This window comes from Moschus berezovskii, chromosome 15, assembly GCF_049115385.1.
Source record: "Moschus berezovskii isolate FMDL1 chromosome 15, NW_MosBer_1.0, whole genome shotgun sequence".
Taxonomy (NCBI): Eukaryota; Metazoa; Chordata; class Mammalia; order Artiodactyla; family Moschidae; genus Moschus; species Moschus berezovskii.
The window spans coordinates 63,934,287-63,955,435 of NC_142474.1; the positions used below are offsets into that span (position 1 = coordinate 63,934,287).

At 39.0% G+C, this 21,149-nt stretch overlaps 1 protein-coding gene across 2 annotated transcripts in view; it reads right to left on the minus strand.

Annotated features, from left to right (window-relative positions):
* MALRD1 (MAM and LDL receptor class A domain containing 1) overlaps positions 1-21,149 on the minus strand; it is a 596,047-nt gene that overhangs the window by 23,508 nt on the left and 551,390 nt on the right. For both annotated transcript variants that reach the window (XM_088844424.1, XM_055428153.2), the window contains 2 exons: positions 7,919-7,998; positions 7,731-7,827 (listed from right to left, as the gene is read on the minus strand). In XM_088844424.1, the coding sequence (XP_088700550.1) occupies positions 7,731-7,827; positions 7,919-7,998 (177 nt within the window). The remainder of the gene's footprint in view (positions 1-7,730; positions 7,828-7,918; positions 7,999-21,149) is intronic.

Here is a 21,149-nt window from a genome sequence, read left to right on the forward strand (position 1 = left end):
TAAAAGGAGTTCTGAAATCCCCAGGCACAGGGTAGGGAATGGGACTCTTTTGAGAGGTGCAGAGATGTGATCTGCCTGCGACAAAGGCTCTTCTTTCTTTGAGGTCTTTTTTATGGGCTTGTTCTATCATTTATAGACAAAAAACAAAGATGAGGATTAAGGGAAAAGAATAGGTGGCATGGTATTCTTTAAAAAAAAAGAGAGAGCGAGAAGTAAAGGAAGGAGGAGGAAGAGGAGAAATCATCATGATCACATATGGTCCAATCCTGTTTTTAAGGGAAAGATTTCAAAACCCTGCTCTCCATTTTCCTTTTCGAGCTCAAAGTAAACATCTAGCAGAGTTGACAGAACATGGCCAATATATGCACAAAGGCCTGAGACTGGGGAGTTAGGTTTGTGCATCTCAGCAGCTGTACTTCTTTTGGGCAAATGCATATGTGGAGAAAGCAAAGGTTTGCAAGCATTGGGAGATGACCTTAGTCATTGCCGCTGGTAGAATTCCAGTCTGCTAAGGCTAAGAATTCATTTCTGGGACCAAAGACAGGCTCACTAGTGACATTCTAGCTGCAAGAGCAGCTGAACGCCTTGAGGCACAGAGTAAGTAATTTTGATTTCGGCTAAGGATAAATATTCATTACTGAACCCAGTTTAGGTATAGCCAAGGATCACAAACTAGGAGAGAAGCAAAGCTTCTGCCCCCAAAGAAACACATTATCATACAAGGTGTTAGCAGTGGGAAAGGGTCTGGGAGAAAGAATAATAATATAGAGACAGATATTTTATTTGGCCATCAGGGCCACTCATTCATAAATCTCAACCAAGAACATCTGTACTTTGCATGGGCATCTGGTATACCTTTTGGGATTCCAGTCACCTTCTTTTTTTATCAGAAATATAAATAATTATTATTTTGATCATTCTTTCCTTCCATTTTATCCCCAAAGTATTTTGTTTTACATTTCTAACTTTACATGCGCCATAGTCAAATAAATACATTACTATAATGGAGTATGAGTCAGAAAGCATATAAGATGATTTTATATATATATATATACACATATATATATATACACACATATTTGAGCTTTTGCAAGACCAGTACATAGGAAGTCTTAATAAATGTTCATGGCATTGAATCAAGAGGCATTTCCAAGATCACATTCAGGTCTTATAATTTCCTACTCAGTGATATTTTTACAGTTGTATGTACCTATAATCCCCTGAAATTACTTAGAAAGTTTTTTGAAAGACATAGACCTATCTTATTTCTCAGCATAACTGAATGAAATATGTCTGTTAATTTTTAACATCTGTTAGAGTATTAACACAATCCTTCAGGAGTAAGTGCCACAAGACAGCATAATAAACAGCTATTTACTGCATATTTTTCCCCAGGCAAAGATGATGTAATCCAAAATAGGAAAGCAGTGGGTGTTATGTGGCTTTAGGAAAATAAGGATAAATAGTCCACTATTTATTTGTGTTCTTTAATATTGGCTTCCTGGTGTAGGTGGGATTGTCACAGCTTTTTGTATTAACTGCAAACAACTCTAGAAGTTAATACAAATTTGTTGCATCCTCTCAAGATGTGAGAGTTGGACTATAAAGAAAGCTGAGTGCCAAAGAACTGATGCTTTTGAACTGTGGTGTTGGAGAAGACTCTTGAGAGTCCCTTGGCTGCAAGGAGGTTCAACCAGTCCATCCTAAAGGAGATCAGTCCTGGGTGTTCACTGGAAGGACTGATGTTGAAGCTGAAACTCCAATACTTTAGCCACCTGATGAGAAGAGCTGACTCTTTGGAAAAGACCCTGATGCTGGGAAAGACTGAGGGCAGGAGGAGAAGGGGATGACAGAGGATGAGATGGTTGGATAGCATCACCGACTCAATGGACATGGGTTTGGGTGGACTCCAGGAGTTGGTGATGGACAGGGAGGCCTGGCGTGCTGTGGTTCATGGGCTCTCAAAGAGTTGGACACAACTGAGCAACTGAAATGAACTAAAGTCTCAGGAGGAAAAATCTGGTGGATTTTGGACTATTAGGCCAGGTGTAGTAGATACCTTTCAGAGACCTTTCATGATGACCCCCATCATCCTCACCATGGGGCATTGTATGGGGTCCCAGCAGCCATGTTTGTACAGTTGATCTTGCCTCATAACTCACCTATCATTGATTTAACCAGAAATGGTATCTTGACCCAAGTGGGCTAATCAGAGGGTCTTCCTTTGGAATATGGAATGGAGATCGAAAAAGAAAGATATAGTCTCTCCACAGGTCTGGGGGCATAATGAGTAACATCCATCCTCAAGACAACACGTTTTTGTTATATAGACAGAGTAAAGGCAGTATGTCTTCAGAGAGAGAATCACCAAGAGCGATGCAAAAAGCAGCAGAGATGAGAAGCAGAATAACACTGGGTCCAGGCCTTCCTGAGGCCTGATCTCTTTATTCCTACCCTTGAGCTCTGTAAGACATGTGCATTGTTACACTAAATTCTTTATTTTGGTTAAGGTGCTTGAGATGATTTCTTCCCCTGCAATCAGTGTCCTCACTCATACATTTGGTGGCAAGTAGCTAACAGAAAGGTCAGAGAATGTATAATAAAATCCAGGAACTGCATCTCTAAAAACAACTTTAAGAGGCTTGTTGCTGTGCTTAGCATTGTCTAAGCATGCAGTGCTCCATCCTGTGATTTCAGAAATGAATACAAAAAAGTTTCAAGTCACTGAAGGATCTCTTATGCTACAGATTCTTCTTATAAAATCTAATGAAAAATATTAAGGTTAAGGTTTATTTAGAGAAGGTGATAAATTTCCTGCATACATTAATTCCTGCCTGTCTCAAAGTTTTGGTATTATTTTCAAGATGAGTCATTGTTATCATGTAGCTATCTCCCAGCCAAACATTCCAACTTGCTTTAGGGCTTAAATGATTTTTTGCAAAAAAAAATTTTTTTTGCATTTAAAAAAAGTAAATGTGCAACCTTTTAATTGAAAAGTCATCAGTAGACATGAGCAATATTTCTGGTGATGATCAGAAGTATGGATAATATTAAAGTACAGATAGTCTTCAATAGGTGTGTATGGGATATGTTATGCATATGAAGCTAGAAACTGGGAATGTAAAGATGAGGAATGGTTACTATGAAAATTGTTAAGTAATAACATTACAAAATGCTGTTGTAACAGTCTCCTTGAGGATAATATTCTGACAACTCAGTGACTAACTCTGAAGGCTTACCAGGCTATTTTTACTTAGAATCAAAAATACATGCCTTTGTATAGTTCTGCTAGGTATATTCTGTGAAATGCCACACACTTTAGAGGAATGCTAACACTTCCCAAGGGTAGGGTGTGTGTGGAGGGTGGAGTTGGTGGAAAATCAAACTTGGTGCAGTGGTCTTTGAACATTGCCACTTGAGTTATCTCTAAAATAATTTAGAAAAATATGCATTCCTTTTACATTTTTATTTTAATGTCTAAACATTGTATTGAGTCAATTTCTAGATAGGTTGATAAGAAGTTGGGGGTCCCTGAGGAGGAGAGAGGGGTCTAGGGCTCTCAAGGAGGAGATAGGGATCGGGAGTTCTCAAGGATGAGAAAAGGACAAACTTGTTTTTTTGTTGTTCCTACAGTCCTTAGTTTTAGTTTTTTTTTTTTTTTTTTCCTTAAGCCCAGAGCTGATGATCACACAACAAAACAACTCAGTTTAAACTCTGTACTAAGGATGGAAAGTTATGACCAAACTAGATAGCATATTAAAAAGCAGAGACATATACTTTGCCAACAAAGGTCCGTCTAGTCAAGGCTATGATTTTTCCAGTGGTCATGTGTGGATGTGAGAGTTGGACTGTGAAGAAAGCTGATCGCTGAAGAATTGATGCTTTTGAACTGTGGTGTTGGAGAAGACTCTTGAGAGTCCCTTGGACTGCAAGGAGATCCAACCAGTCCATTCTAAAGGAGATCAATCCTGGGTGTTCATTGGAAGGACTGATGCTAAAGCTGAAACTCCAATACTTTGGCCACCTCATGTGACGAGTTGACTCACTGGAAAAGACTCTGATGCTGGGGGGTATTGGGGGTGGGAGGAGACGGGGATGACAGAGAATGAGATGGCTGGATGGCATCACCGACTCGATGGACGTGAGTTTGAGTGAACTCCGGGAGTTGGTGATGGACAGGGAGGCCTGGTGTGCTGTGATTCATGGGGTTGCAAAGAGTTGGACACAACTGAGCAACTGAACTGAACTGAAGGATTATACCTTAAACTCTGTACTAAGGATTATATTGATCTTCCCTGGTGGTTCAGAGGTTAAAGCGTCTGCCTCCAATGCGGGAGACCCGGGTTTGATTCCTGGGTTGGGAAGATCCCCTGGAGAAGGAAATGGCAACCCACTCCAGTACTCTTGCCTGGAGAATCCCGTAGATGGAGGAGCCTGGTAGGCTACAGTCCACAGGGTCGCAAAGAGTCGGACAGGACTGAGGGACTTCACTCACTCAAGGATTATATAACAACAATGTATCCTGCTTGAGGATATGTTTCTCCTTCTTGAGAACCTTCTGACTAATCCTGTTATCTCAAAATGTATATTGTGGGAGTGGGTCTGGTAAGACCTTTACAATCTTGAGACATTCTTTTGATTTATTGTAATAACTAATTAAAAAAGTATATAGCTCCCTTGCTAAGACCAGTGAGGGGGCACTCTCAATCCCCTTCTGATGTCATTGTCAGAAGCTTTCTTTTTTTTCACTGTAATAAAACTTCTGCCACACAAGAGCCCTTAGTGGTCAAGCCTGGTCTCTGGTCCTGAAGCTAAATCTTCTTTGGAGATCAAGAATCCGATATTGTGCACAGTAAGCTATAAGTTTAGTGGTTTCAAAGAAAATAATATCTGGAATATTTTACATTGAGTTCTTTAAATTATGGAATTTGTCTACCATCTCATCTAAGTGACAAAGCCGGTCGTGCTAACTATCCAATCAACCAACTCAAACTTAATTTTCAGAAAAAGCTGACTTATTGTTAAATTTAAATACATATGTTAAAACATGTCCCAGGGAATCTAAAAAAAAATGGTACAAATGAACTTATTTAGAAAACTGAGAAGACTCACAAACATAGAAAACAAACTATGGTTTGTTACTATTACCAAAGGGGAAAGGGGTGGGGAAGGGATAAATTAGAAGTTTGGGATTTAACAGATACACACTTGTTTAGTTGCTAAGTTGTGCCCCACTCTTTTGCGACCCCATGGTCTGTAGCCTGCCAGACTCTTACTTCTATATGTAAAATAGATAAACAACAAAGTCCTACTAGCACAGGGAACTACATTTGATACTTCGTAAAAACCTATGATGGAAAGTAATCTGGAAAAAAATATATGTACATACACATATAACTGAGTCACTTTGCTATACACCAGAAACTACCACCACAGTGTAAAACAACTTCATCTCAATTAAGAAAAAAATCATGATTTCAAACTCTAAGTGAGAAAGGAGAAAAAGAGGGAAAGAGATCTCTCAGGCTGGGCTGCAGTGCCACCAATATTTGCCTTAGAGGTCTCTCCATAGCCCAGAATATACAGGTTGTCCAATATGAATCTGGAGAAGGTGTGAAACTTAAGGTTCTTTTTTGAGGACTTCTGCTGGTTGTGTTCATATGAAAACTTATTTATATACTGCAATGGTTTGGGCTTCCCTGGTGGCTCAGAGGTTAAAGCATCTGCCTTCAATGCGGGAGACCAGGGTTCGATCCCTGGGTCGAGAAGATCCCCTGGAGAAGGAAATGGTAACCCACTCCAGTATTCCTGCCTGGAGAATCCCATGGACGGAGAAGCCTGGTAGGCTACAGTCCAGGGGGTCGCAAAGAGTCGGACACGACTGAACGACATGAACGGAACAGATGGTTAGTTTTATGTTCAACTTGGTTGGGCTGTGGAGCCCTATTGTTTGCTCAAACAACACGCGAGATGCTGCTGTGAAGGACTTCTCAGATGTCATGAGCACCTACCCTCAGCCAACTTTAAGATTACTACCTCTGTTGCGGGTGGGGCTCATTCACTTATTCGAAGGCTTCAGGAGTAAAGGCTGAGATTTCTTAAAATAGAAAGAATTCTGCCTCAAGATTACAACAGAGAAATCCTACCTGTGTTTCCAGTCTGACAGCTTGTCTGAAAGATTCTAGACTCAAGCTTACACCATCAACGCTTACTTGACTTTCCAGCTTGCAGGCCTGCCCTGTAAGTTTCAGGCTTGCCAGTCCCCACTATTACATGAACAAATAAATCCTTCTCTCTTAATATATTATTAATATAATTAAATATGATTATCTCATTAATATCAATAAACAATTTTATAATTCATATTGTATAAATATATTAATATGTAATTCTTTATATGAAGAAATATGTTAATTTTTAAGATATCTTAATATATTTATAATGACATATTTAAACATAATAAGATAATGTGTTAATATAATACTTATATAATAATTACTAATTTATTGTATAGGTTTTATATTATGTTTATACATTAAATATAAATATATTATGTATTTGATATTTAAAGATATATATGAACACAGAAGGATAGAAACAACAAGATATCTAACTAGCTAGCTAGCTTCTATCTTTTTGTCTATTTTTTGTTTCTCTGGAAAATGCTACTATATAGTAGCACAAAACCAGTATTTCACTTAGTAGCTTTGTTTCTGTTTTTTCCCATTACATTAAGTCCAGACTTATTTTCATTCATGTTTGTATCCACATTGTCTGGCATATTATAGGCACATAAGAAACAAAGAATTAATAGATGAGTAAGATCTTAATAGTAATGGATCAAAACGTCATATCATTTTTCCTAATGAACACTATAATTTTATAATAAATTTGCCTTAATTGATGATATCAAGTTTGGTGTCTGCCAATTAACATGATTGCAGGCTGGAGATCTGAGGAGAATTCAAGCAGGAGGCACATATAAGTTGGCACCGAGGAACAGGCAGTTATCCAGGGCTCTGTGACACACTGGCTTGCAGCAAATTTAATTTCTGACCACAAATGCAGGTGTGCAAGACGCGATGCATTTCTTTAATTTCTTAAAATTCCATTAAATCTTATTTTGAGCCCTTACCTTGTTTAGTTCATGGGAAAGACAATCGCTTTCATTACTGGGGGGATGTGATGTGTTTCTCATTCAGATGATAGAAGATGGGTATGGGGTAGGAAGCCCCAGAATCCTGAAGGGCACAATAGGTTGTGAGGTCTTAATCATGCATGAGTCCAGCCCGCAGAGTCCCTCCGGGTACACAGATCTCAGCCTCGGATCTGCGTCCGCCTAGGACATGGAGTCTTGGTCTGGGGCACGAGTGCAAGACCTCCCTGAGCAAGCTGAGAGAGGGTCTCTTTGATAGTTCTGCGGCTGACCCTAAGCACTGCCAGAAAGTAGGACATCCATCACCTTGTGCATTTTTCATTTGGGCCGAACGTCAGATTTTGTCACTTGGTGTCGTCAAAAATGTTCCTAACATAATCAGAAAAGTAAACTTATGGCTTTTTATTTAAAAACTACTAATCATTAAATAGCTTAGGCTTTCTTCCCAGAAAAATAAATCCATGAAGTATGGAAAACTAAAGTTACCTGAATGTAATATGGAATGAAAGAAAAATATAACAAATGAAATGTTTCAGAAAATTGGTCTGCCAGAGCAATGGAAGGCATCACTTACCTTACTGGTACTTTTCTGTTGGCAAGAAAACACAAGACCGCTAGTGTAATATGAGCTATCAGGAAAGCTAATCCAATACCCAGGAGGGTCCATATATCTGGAATTTCAAACCAATGAAAAAATGTAAATATTCAGGGAAAAATATTAGAGACTCCCAAACTCGTGATTTCAGTCACAGTGTCACTTACTGTTCTGAGTGTTCGTGAAATCAGCAGTAGGTGGGTTAACCTTGACGTGGCAACGATTTCCCTTCCAACCTTGTGCACATCTGGAAATGAGATAAAATGTGATAGTTGGAAAAAAAAAAAAGACGTGGAAACATATTTTAGCAGTACTGTCATGGAATAAAACAATGAATGTTAAAAAATAGTGAGATACCAGAAATGTGGATAAAATGCTAAAGCAAAGCAAAAAAAATTAATTTTATTATTTTCACATTATTGTGTAAGAGAATTTTTTTTCAATATTTATTCCCTCCTTGTTTTATCTGTAAGGTAGGGGCTTGATTTCTTTATCGATTTGGTGGGAACCATATTCCATATCAGTTCAGTTCATTTCAGTCGCTCAGTCATGTCCAACTCTTTGCGACCCCATGAATCACAGCACGCCAGGCCTCCCTGTCCATCACCAAATCCGGGAGTTCACTCAAACTCATGTCCATCGAGTCGGTGATGCCATCCAGCCATCTCATCCCCTTCTCCTCCTGCCCCCCAATCCCTCCCAGCACCAAAGTCTTTTCCAGTGAGTCAACTCTTCACATGAGGTGGCCAAAGTATTGCAGTTTCAGCTTTAGCATCAGTCCTTCCAATGAACACCCAGGACTGATCTCCTTTAGAATGGACTGGTTGGATCTCCTTGCAGTCCAAGGGACTCTCAAGAGTCTTCTCCAGCACCACAGTTCAAAGGCATCAATTCTTCAGCGATCAGCTTTCTTCACAGTCCAACTCTCACATCCATACATGACCACTGGAAAAACCATAGCAATATATTGGAATATATTTCCTTTGATTCTTGTGTTCCTTTGATTACTGTGGCAGACCAATTCCGTATTTCCATATATTGGAAAAGACCCTGATGCTGGGAAAGATTGAAGGCAGGAAGAAAAGGGATGAGGATGAGATGGTTGGATGACATTACTGACTTGATGGACATGAGTTTGAGCAAGCTCTGGGAGTTAGTGATGGACAGGGAAGTCTGGCACGCTGCAGTCCATGGGATTACAAAGAGTTGGACACGACTGAGAAATGGCACTGAACTGATGGTGGGAACAAGACTCATTTCTTGTTTTCAAAATTGACTTCACTTTTCACCACTGCCCAATATTACTTTACTTTTTCATTTGTCTCAAACTCTAAAGCTAGCACATTTTTCAATAGTGAATGGATTTAAGTTCTTTCAGATACCAACAGAGAATATTCAAATGATAGATTAACATAAATATAAATCAGAGAGTATTTTTATTTCTCATTATAAGGGGATGATCCTTCAATTTCATAGATGTGGAATCAAATTAATAATCAAATGGCAAATACCATCAATCCTATAGGATTTCACTATCTCTGTTTTATTTCGGGTCATACGTGATGAAATTTGTAACACTGGGAACATCTGCTCTGATATGGATGGCCTTCAGAAAGTTCAGAACCAGAGACTAACTTGTGCCTCAAAGGGAAACAAGGTTTATTTCTAAGCAGCATAAGTGTCAGAATTTCTCTGGTAGAATGTGTTTGCATATGAATGTGAAAGCTTATATATACATTCTTGTTTACCAGAAATAACAGGATACAAATTAAGAAGGGTTTGGTTGAGTTTCCTGCCAAGTTCATAGCACATGTGACAAAATTGGATTAAAAACTGGCTTTTGAATTCATGTTTTAAAAAACTGTGTGTTAGAAGCAATGTTTATTAAGCACAGAGTTAATTTTTTTTCCTCAATCTCTCTTTTGATTTTGAAAATCTGAATAACCAACAGCAATTTCTTTAAAAAATCAATAGCTTCCTTAAATATTAAAAGCTTAGAGGTTTAAGGGGGCCCATAAGAATGCCTTCTTTCCTTATTAAATATTCTTTAAAAAGTAGACATTTAAGGCAGTTTAGTTGTTTTTGATGTCTCTATTCAAATTAAAATAAATTAGAAATGTTTAAGATCAGAGTCTTTGTTTTTTTTACTCTCATAAATCTTAATAAATATTCTTAATCAGTTCTCAGGTTGGCAGTGTGAATCTATATGTCAGTCTTTCACATTTTGCCTTAGACTGACTTGATCTAAGACATTACTTTGCTGACAAAGGTCTGTATAGTCAAAGTTATGATTTTTCTAGCAGTCATGTACAGATGTGAGAGCTGGACCATAAAGAAGGCTGAGTGCTGAAGAATCAGTGATTTTCAAATTGTGGTACTGGAGAAGATCTTGAGGTTCCCTTGAAATGCAAGGAGATCAAACCAGTCAATCTTTAAGATCACAGAGATTTTTTTTTTAAAAGGCCAGTCATCTTCTCTGTTCCTTTTCATGTGCAATCTGACGCTTAGATATCTCATTCAACTATTTATTTTTCACTAGCAAATCATCAATAGTAGCATGCCAAATGAAAAATAAGACACTGACTTTTCCTGAAGAAGGAAGGCACAGATTGTTATTTTCAGTGGCAGCGTTCTGGGTAGTTTTAACAGTTGTTGGGGACAGAGGGTGAAGGCTCTTGTGGGGAGAAAAAGGATGGCCAAGATATGCTAGAGAACTGGCAGCAGCATAAACTTAGGAGATAAAAACCTTTTTTAAACACAAGTAAGAAACAAAATAGAAAATAAAATATATGAAGTATAAGAAAGGGAAAGAAAAATGCTAAGGGAGAAGATGAAAATACTGCTTCCAGAATCTATTTCTCTAGACTCAGAAAGTGAAAAATGTACAATTGTAACTAGACATGTATGGAACAAGTGATTTATTAAAGTGTATTTATTCCAGAGCGTGAAGTGTTTATATATATATAATATAAAAATGAGTCAGAAAAAATGGTCATCTGAGTATGCAGAAACCATCAATGACTGATGGGATCTGGAGAGATGTGTCTGAATTATGTTCAAATTGTTAATGGGATGGTAATCTAGCCTCTAGATTTCCCAGTTCTTTACCGAAGTATATTTTTTCAGAAATACATACTCTATAGATTTTTAAGTCTGCAAAAAGGAACTTCCTTCAGAAGGAAGGGATTTTGAATATAGTGCAAATTAATCATTTAGCATTCTAGTAGTAGACTTGTTTTTCTTTTTACTAGGTATGTTTACAGTAACATTTTATGATTATTAAAATTATGAATATTGTTATAGGAACTGATGTCATTCTACAAAGACATTCATGCTTCAGAAAACTACAATATACTAAACCCAATAGGGAGCGGATTGAGCACCTCCTATGTGCTAAACAATATTCTAAATACTTTAATATATTGTTTGTGATACACCCATGTTGCAGGATACAAGTTATTTCCCCATTTCATAGTTGAGAAAATAAAGGCCCAGAGTGGTTGAGCAGTAAGTCACCAAAGGGACTCTCTTTGGCTCTCAGTTGATGCTCTGTTTACTACATGGTTTTACTTCCCATATTCTTCCTAAAGTTGGAATATAATTGTTCATAGTTGCCGTTAAGTTCATGGTTTTTGTCTGTTAGGAGAGACACTGGGGTCTGATCTTCATTGTCTGAAAACGTCCATTTATTACATTAAGTTTTACCCTGCAAACATCTAGATGTAGAGGAGGCAGATGTGGTGCTGAGAAAGACTAAGAAAGGAGACTCAGGGCACTTGGATTCATTCAGCAAGACTAAGCCACTTTCTAGCTCTGTAGCTTTATGAGAGTCAGATCACTTCATTTTACTATTTACTTACTTATTTAGAGAGGAGACATACTTTTCATTAATTAAAAAGTGATTATTTTTCCTCTTACAAAAGCAACAGTAGTTAAAAAACAAAGATAAGCAAAAAGAAAAAGAAAAACCCGTTTTGATCCCTGGGTTGGGAAGATCCCTTGGAGAAGAGAATGGCTAGCCACTCCAGTATTCCAGCCTAGAGAATTCCATGGAGAGAGGAGCCTGGTAGGCACAGTCTATGGGGTTGCAAAGAGTCAGACACAACTGGGCGACACTAACACTTCGACTTCACTTTTCTCCACCCAACTAAAGAAAACTCATGGTATTCATCTAGACTTTCAAAATACTACACAACAGTCATACACACAAAAAATTTCAGTTTCCTATTTATAAAGAGTAATAAATACAACTCATCTCACAGGATGTGTAGAACTGAATTTAAAACATGCACATGAAAGCACGTTGCTAACTGTAAAGTAGTATCTATGTCAGGCTTTTTGATACCCAGCCTCCTGCTTTCTGCATAAACCATGGTCATGATCATTCCCTGCCCTAACATACTGACTCTCCGGGGAGCTGGCATCTGACAACAGTCCTGTCTCCACCCCTGCCTGAGCATCAGTAAATCTTAGGCAACAGTGAAAAGCAATGGTTCACAGCTTCTACTTTCATAACTTATCACTTATGTCACTTAAAAAGCATTTTTAAACCCTAATTTACCTGGAAGTTCTTGAACCAGTTACACAGGTAGAGGAAGGAAGAGCAGGTATTTAAGGTGCTCACTCCCTGTGTTGAACACTTCTATACCCCTCCCCCATCCCCTGTGGTTTCTACCCACTGGAAGTACTCCAAGGAGGGAGAAGGTAGTGCCAACCCAACTTTGCATGAAAGCATCAGTTCAGATGGACTGCTTTCTGATCCCTATGGCAAGCCTGTGCCAGCAGAAGGGGAGAGGACAATGGAGGTAAGCCCCTAATGAGCCATCCATGTTGACATGGATGAATTCATTTTAACAGAAAACAAGAAAGCAGGAGAAACAACTAAATAATCTCTGAGTCACAAAGCACTGAAATTCCACATTGAGCACCAGTGATTAATTCGCTTGGACTAATTTCCTCCTTGACTAATTAGCTGCAGGATATTTTATAACATTTAGAAGTATTAGGTAGAGCCCTCCTGAAAGAGAAAGATAAACCTCCCACTCCATCCATGCATAAAGGCCTGTTTTCTTAACACAAACAGGAGAAAGGGAGAAATAAAATGCAATTAGACTCCTTCAGCCACAGCCAGCATCCTAATCTTTCCTAAATTCTTAGAGGTCTCTGCTACTAGTAGGTAATAAGGGAGGAGTTATAAAATAACAGCTTGTTTCTGGGTGCGCTTGGGAACACCCATTCATTACTCACTAACACCTGGAACGAAAGATCCTCCCACCCTTTCTGTCATCTGTGCGTTGGTCCCAGCTCATCTCTCTCGTTGCCAGGAAAAACAAACGAGGAGCCACACATTTTCAAGCATGTGTTCATGGATTAATTTGGTGGGAAGCAGCAGGGGGTTTACTCTGTCCTTTTTTAGCAATATGAGTTGTTCAAATAATTCTAAAGTAATAAAAAACAAACTAAGTGATAATGCAGAGGCATGGCTATTTCATAACATGTTGCTATTTGAATATTTTAGATTTTAATTAGCTGACCTGATCCAATACTTCTTACTGATTCAGATAATGAGGCAAACACATCTGACTGCATTTTTTCCTAACAATTTTGAAAACTCTTTAAAGGGAATCTTAATTCTGTTTTGAAATATGACATTTCAAGCATCAGAGAGAGAGAGAAGAATTTTATGTTAAAAGAAAGATGTATAGGTTAAAAACAGTTTCTGAATTCCCATGTCCATTCTTCCACTTCATCATTTCCAGGGGTCCCCAACCTCCGAACTCTAATGCCTGATGATCTGACATGGAGCTGATGTAATAATAATAAAAATAAAGTTCACAATATAAGTAATGTGCTTGATTATTCAAAACCAACCTCACCATCCCAGTCCCTAGAAAAATTGTTTTCCATGAAACCGATCCCTGGTGCCATAAAGTTTAGGGACCACTGATCATCTCAATCACCAAAGTTCCATCAATTTACCTGCTAGGCATCTCAGCCATACATCCTTCTGCTTAATCCTGCTTCAGTCACATGGCCAAAGGCCCTCCTTGCTCTAACACTGGAACTGGATTTCCTGCCTTAGAAAACAGATGTCACATCGTATAACTTCCCTGATTCAAGCCTTTGCTGGTTTTCTGCAGCTATGAGAATCCTATCTAGATGAAGAGGTTTCACATGGAGACTTCTCCAATAGGGCCTCTTGATGGTATGGAGGGTTGATCTCCATTCTCCCTTTGTTCACACTCTCTTTACCTTTAGTTGAGCCCCCTTCATCTAAGATCAGAGAAGGCAATGGCACCCCACTCCAGTACTCTTGCCTGGAAAATCCTATGGACGGAGGAGCCTGGTGGGCTGAAGTCCATGGGGTCGCTAAGAGTCGGAGACGACTGAGCGACTTCACTTTCACTTTTTACTTTCATGCATTGGAGAAAGAAATGGCAACCCACTCCAGTATTCTTGCCAGGAGAATCCCAGGAATAGGCGAGCCTGATGGGCTGCCATCTATGGGGTCACACAGAGTCGGACATGACTGAAGCAACTTAGCAGCAGCAGCAGCAGCATCTAAGCTACTCTTTCACACTCCTAAGATTTTCCAGGACATCTATTCTCATTAGCTGGAAAATGGGTTCAATCCTTATCAACCTAGCCAACTCACTTTAAGGACACAGACCAAACAGCATCCCCTGAGAAGCCTTCCTTCATGCCCCTGCCTAACTTAAATGGACCATCTTTGGTTCGAGGGCATTCTCAAGCTCCCATGATAGCTCTTAACATACAGCACCACAACTGCTGGTTTCTTTATAAATCTTTCTTGACTATGAAGTTTTTTTTAAGGTAAAGGCTATACCTGTTGAACTCCTGTGTGCTCCAATGAGCACAATCCTGCTCAAAGAGAATATTTGATGAAAATATTCACTAGCATCACAATAATGGGAGTTAACACATGGAAAATGTGTTACAGTTTTCAAAGCACTTTCATTTTAATGAAAGTCCAGAGTCCAAATAGTATCTGTTTAGCCACAGTCATGGCCATTTACAACTTTAGTGTGTAATAGAATGACCTGGAGTGTTTGTGAAAACAGATGGCTGGCCCATCCACAGAGTTTCTGATTCAGTAAGTCTGAGGTGACCCCAGAATTCCATTTCTCACAAGTTTTCAGTGACACTGAACAGAGGCCACACTTTAGGAACTGATGCCTTAGAACCCCTCTTAAGGTAAGTGTTATTATCCCCAATTTACAGAAAGGAAACAAGCTCAGAGAGCAATGCTTTTGTAAGTGGCAAATTCAGGTTCCCAAAACTGCTTAGCCTGTGTTCTTGTCATTGTACCATACAAATATTTGTAAATGTCTCACTATATTCCATTTCCTTAGGAATATAGATCTCTCCTTATTGTAGTTGCTGTGCAATATTATATGTTACAGGTATACAATATTATATTTTACATGTATACAATAGAGTGATTCACAATTTTTAAAGCTTATGTTCCATTTATAGTTATTTTAAAATATTGGCTATATTCTCTGTGTTGTATAATATAGCCTTGTAACTTATCTTATATATGATAGTTTGTGCCTCTTACTCCCCGACCCCTGGTTGCCCCTCCCCCTCTTCCCTCTTCCACTGGTAGCCACTAGTTTGTTCTTTTCTTTTTTATTGGAGTATAATTGTATTACAACGTTATATTCGTTTCTGCTGTGTAATGAAGTGAATCAGCTACAGGTATACATATATCCCCTGCCTCTTGAACCTCCCTCCCACCCACTGCCTCTATAGGTCATCACAGAATGCTGGGCTGAGCTGAGCTGCCCACTAGCTAGCTATTTTACACTGGTAGTGTATACACCTGGTGGGCTGCCATCTATGGGGTTGCACAGAGTTGGACACGACTGAAGCGACTTAGCATCAGCAGTAGCAGCAGCAGCAGTGTATATATGTCAGCACTACTCACTCAATTCTTCTCTGGCTCCCTCTCCCCCGAGTCCACTAGCCCATTCTCTACATCTGCGTCTCTCTTCTCACCCTGCTAACCAAAAGCAGTGTACGTATGGTCAGATTTTGTCCTTAGGGGATGATAACTGGTAAATGTAAATCACATGCTCTTGTGTAGGAAATGCCAACCCACTCCAGTGTTCTTGCCCAGAAAACCCCATGGACAGAGGAGCCTGGCAGGCTATAGTCCATAGGGTCACAAAAGAGTTGGACACGACTGAGCAACTAAGTAACAGCCATCACCACCACTTGAACTGGTAGCTAAGTTGCACAGAATTGCAAATATAGGAAGGAAGGACTTTCACATGTTACTTCAAATTATTACAGGAGAAACAACTTTAATTACTTCAGAATAGAAACAAAGCAGATGAAAAGTATGTTTCTATTTCCTCTTTGTTCATATAGGGAGCTGATGTGATACTAAAAAGAAGAATTCCTGAAATTGATGTTTTGAGCTTCCCACTTAGTTTTTTTTTTTTTTTTTCCAACTGTTATGAAGTAATATTTCCCTGGAGTCAGATGAAAGGGTGGGGGAAAAGGTAGAGAAAATAGCATAGAAACTAAATAATTCACAAACTGGGCAATTGAAAATGGCTGCAAGTCAATAGAAATCAGTCTTGTTCTAGGATGAAGAAGATAAAGACATTAAGTTTTTGCTGTGGAGTGTAAATTAGCAAGAAATAGGTTTTTGAACTTTTTCTCCTGCCATTCTATGAAGTGTGAAAGAATTTTCCTTTAAAACATAAATTCTGACTTAATTCCAGCAAGGCCTTATTCTTGTTTTCTCTCCTTCATTGAATGTATGCGTGTTGAAATACATACAAAAACACACAAGATGGTAAGGCTGAAAACTAGAAGGAACAAACAATGAATTGTCAGCTCTGGAAGGGACATCCACTAACCAGAGTACCCACAAAGGCCAGGATGGGAGTTCATGGGTTTAAGGACTCACTTTGACCTTTATTAATAATGAGGTCCTGTACTTGTTCAGTCCACAACAATGAATCTTCCAATGATCTTTCATCCAACTGAGAAAAAAAAAAAAGTCTAAACCCTCACTCTTTGTTCAGTGTGTAATTATTCAATGTCTCCTATTGGGTTGGCCAAAAACCTCATTTGAGTTTTTCTATAGCGATTTTCATAAGATGTTATGGAAAAACTCGAATCAACTTTTTGGCTAATCCACATTATACAGCAGGCCTTATTCTAGGTGCACTGTAATCTATTAGATCACCTGTTGTCTGGTACTAAGTGAAAGTGAAGTTGCTCAGTTGTGTCTGACTCTTTGCGACCCCATGGACTGTAGCCTACCAGGCTCCTCCATCCATGGGATTTTCCAGGCAAGCGTACAGGAGTCCGTTGCCATTTCCTTCTCCAGGGGATCTTCCTGACTCAGGGATTGAACCCAGGTCTCCCACATTGCGGGTGGATGCTTTACCATCTGAGCCACCAGGGAAGTTTGGTACTGCTCTTCCCTAAATACACTAAGCTTGTTCTTGCCACGGGAAAAACCATAGCCTTGACTAGACGGACCTTGGCAAAGTAATGTCTCTGCTTTTTAATATGCTATCTAGGTTGGTCATTGCCTTAGGGACTTCATAATGCCTCAGGGACTTCATGCCTTTTCTGACAGTTAAGCAGTTTTGCCCAAATCTTGGAATAGCTTGCACTTTCCTGGAATTGTGATGTGGAGTCAAATTACACCCTCTCAGAGAGGCCTTAACAAATTTATCAAAAATACATCACTGCCTTCCTACTTTCCCCACCCCTTCCTAGCAACCTGCTTACCCTAATGATTTCTTCATTGCACTTGTGACTACTCAAATTTAATGCAGACATGTACACATAAGCATGTATATCATATATGCATATTTAAAATATACTTCTAAGTATAAATGTGAATACGCAAATATATATAATGCATAAAGAATAAATTTTGTATTATATGTACATACATACATATTGACTATTAAACTATAAAAAGAAACTTGAAAAATTCAATGAAATGAATGATTTTGCAATGATACTACAAATTATACAATTAATGGAAGTGGTAGAAATCCAGATAAGCTCAATAATACATATGATATTGAAAAGGCCTTAAACACTGCTTTAAGACCAGGCTATTTGGCTGTTTTGTCCTTTCAAAGTTTCAAGAAAGGTAATTCTCATGCTTTAAAAGGCTATGGTTTTTCCCATGGTCATGTATGGATGTGAGAGTTGGACTGTGAAGAAAGCTGATCGCCGAAAAATTGATGCTTTTGAACTGTGGTGCTGGAGAAGACTCTTGAGAGTCCCTTGTACCGCAAGGAGATCCAACCAGTCCATTCCAAGGGAGATCAATCCTGGGTGTTCATTGGAAAGACTGATGCTGAAGCTGAAACTGCAATACTTTGGCCACCTCATGCGACGAGTTGACTCACTGGAAAAGACTCTGATGCTGGGAAAGGTTGGGGGCGGGAGGAGAAGGGGATGACCGAGAATGAGATGGCTGGATGGCATCATCGACTCTGTGGACATGAGTTTGAGTGAACTCTGGGATTTGGTGATGGACAGGGAGGCCTGGCGTGCTGTGATTCATGGGGTCGCGGAGAGTCGGACACGACTGAGCGACTGAACTGAACTGAACTGAACTGACATGCTGTTTTGGAGAATAAAAAGCTACCCAATTTACTTCAGGGAGCTAATGCTTGCATAGTAACGAACCTTAAAAAATATGCACGGAAGAAAAGCTGAGACCAATGTTGCTCATAGATGCTAATATTCCAAATAAATTACCAGCAATCTGAATACAATGTGCAAGAGTACATTGTGCTTTAGGATTTATTAAACTCTCCCTTTTCCCTGGGCATGTAGTTCTAATCCATGGGGAAAAGAGAAATCAAACGGTACAAGAAGCAGAGGACCCTGTGAGAGAGAAGTAAAAGATGTAACAGGAGAACCTACTGTTCTAAATCATCCAGAGTCCTTCCGATAAAGCTTCTTTCTCTAAATCACTGCACTGATGAATCTTCTCAAGTTCTTAATAAATAAATAATTTTTATGTTATATACACTCTTCTAAACATAGAAAATATATAAAAATAAATCCATTTTGTTATTAATGAAAAACCTCCTAATATATTTCCTGGTTTAGATCAATTTACTAGTGAATTCTTTCAAATGTTTAATAAACAGATAGTTCCCAGGTTATATATGTCCTTCTAAACATGATTAAAAAAAGGTTAACTAATTTGCTGCATAAAGTTACATATCTCTGCTACATAAATTAAGTATAGCACATCCACAAAATCATAGATCCGAGGCTTCCCTAGTGGCTCAGTGGTAAAGAATCTGCCTGCCAGTGCAGGAGACATGGTTCGATCCCTGGTCTGGGAAGATCCCACATACCGCATAGCAGCTAAGCCTGTGTGCCACAACTATTGAGCCTGTGCTCTAGAGCCTGGGGACCGCAACTACTGAAGTCCACACGTACTAGTGTCTGTGCTCTAGAAGCCACCGCAATGAGAAGTACATGTACCTCAGCTAGAGAGCAGACCCCACTCATCGCAACTAGAGAAAGCCTATGCGCAGCAACAAAGACCCAGTTCAACCAAAAATAAACAAATAAAACTATTTTTAAAAAATCATAGATCAATCTCAAAGATGCACAAAAATCCTCATATAATTCAGAAAAAAATTCTCTGTTACACACACACAAATATGTCCATCGTTTATATCTCTGTTAGAGTATGTGTTGATCTCTTAAAACTTCACACCCTTGGACATAATGAAGAATGATGGTTCTTCGTGTGTAACACCTGGTGAGGATGGAGCTCTGGATGGCTGCCTCTATGGGCGGAAGGTCTGAATAAGGATAGGGTGGTGTGGCTAGCAATGGAAGAAAAATGACTCTGTTAGGGGCTATTTCACCTTGTGAAAATCTCATAAATTTTAAGGATAATAGGTCATTAACCACCTGGCTGGGGCTATTCTAGGTACACAGCAGGAGAAAGAAATTGGAAAAAAGAAAAAGTCAGGGCAAGAACAAGCCAGTGATGCTGATGGATATTTACCAAAGAAATGTTGCTTCAACTCTCCTGAGGTTTCATCTGTTTCTGTTACAATAAATCCTGACATTAGAAGATTTTATGACACCCAATCTACAGAGAATTAAGCATTTCCCATTAAATTTAAAGCACACACACACACATATATATATGTATAGTTTTAATTATTTCTGAGCACCTTACTATGTTTGCAAGGAAATAAACATGCACTAAAAATGGAATTGTTAAGCAATTAGAATGGACAGGTAGCATGTATTAGTTGTGCTTATGTGCCTAAATCCTAAAAATAAAGCTATTTTTGTATAATGTTATATTTAATTTGTAAAGTATATCTCCCGTAGCAAACTCTGGGAGATAGAGGAGGACAGAGGAGCCTAGTGTGCTGCAGTCCTTGGGATTGCAAAGAGTCAAGCATGACTTAGCAACTGAACAAAAATAACATTTATATATATTATATAAACAGAGTATAGTGGAAAATAAATATATGTTTTCATTTGATTTGATTTTACATTTCTATCAAATGTTGTTTTAAAAATATTTAAGTCATTGTCACACTGTATGTTTTATATGGTGGACCTTACAATATGCTCTAAAACATCTTTTAAAAAAATCATTGTGTTGTTTTGAAATAAACATTTGATACTTAATTTACTTGTTGGAAGATATTTATTGAGGGCCAGGTGCCAAGTCCAAAGTTGGGACAGGAGCATAAAAGACAAAGCTCTAACCTCACAAAGTATACATTTTATTGAGAGAGGGGGCTGCGGAGATAATAAGCAATTTATCAGTAACTATGTTTATGGTGGACTAGAGATGGCATCACCGACTCAATGGACACGAGTTTGAGTGAACTCCGGGAGCTGGTGATGGACAAGGAGGCCTGGCGTGCTGTGATTCATGGGGTCGCAAAGAGTCGGATGCGACTGAGCGACTGAACTGAACTGAACTGAGAGAGGCTGCAGTGCCAATGGAAGGACCCAGTTGGCAACGGTGAGTGTGGACAACTCTTTGAAGTGGACAAGATGGATATATTGGAAGCTGGAATAGAAAGTGGGGACAATTGAGGGTTGCGTTATTTTAAGGGTATCGCTCCAAAAGCACATTTGTTGATGACTCAGTAGGTAAGGAGAGGCTCATGTCTGACAGAGAGAGAGGGGGTGATGACGGAAAAATTCTAGGATGAAGAGAAATGGCCGCCTCCAGAGTCCATGGAAAACAGGATCTTTTTAGAAAGAGGATAGGGAACATGTGAACAGGTCCTTTGCTAATGGAAAGGCTTCTTGGGAGTTCTAATAATAAATCTTTTCAATAAATTTGAGGGTGAGTAGTTGGCAGAGATGGTATTTGGGGGGGTACAG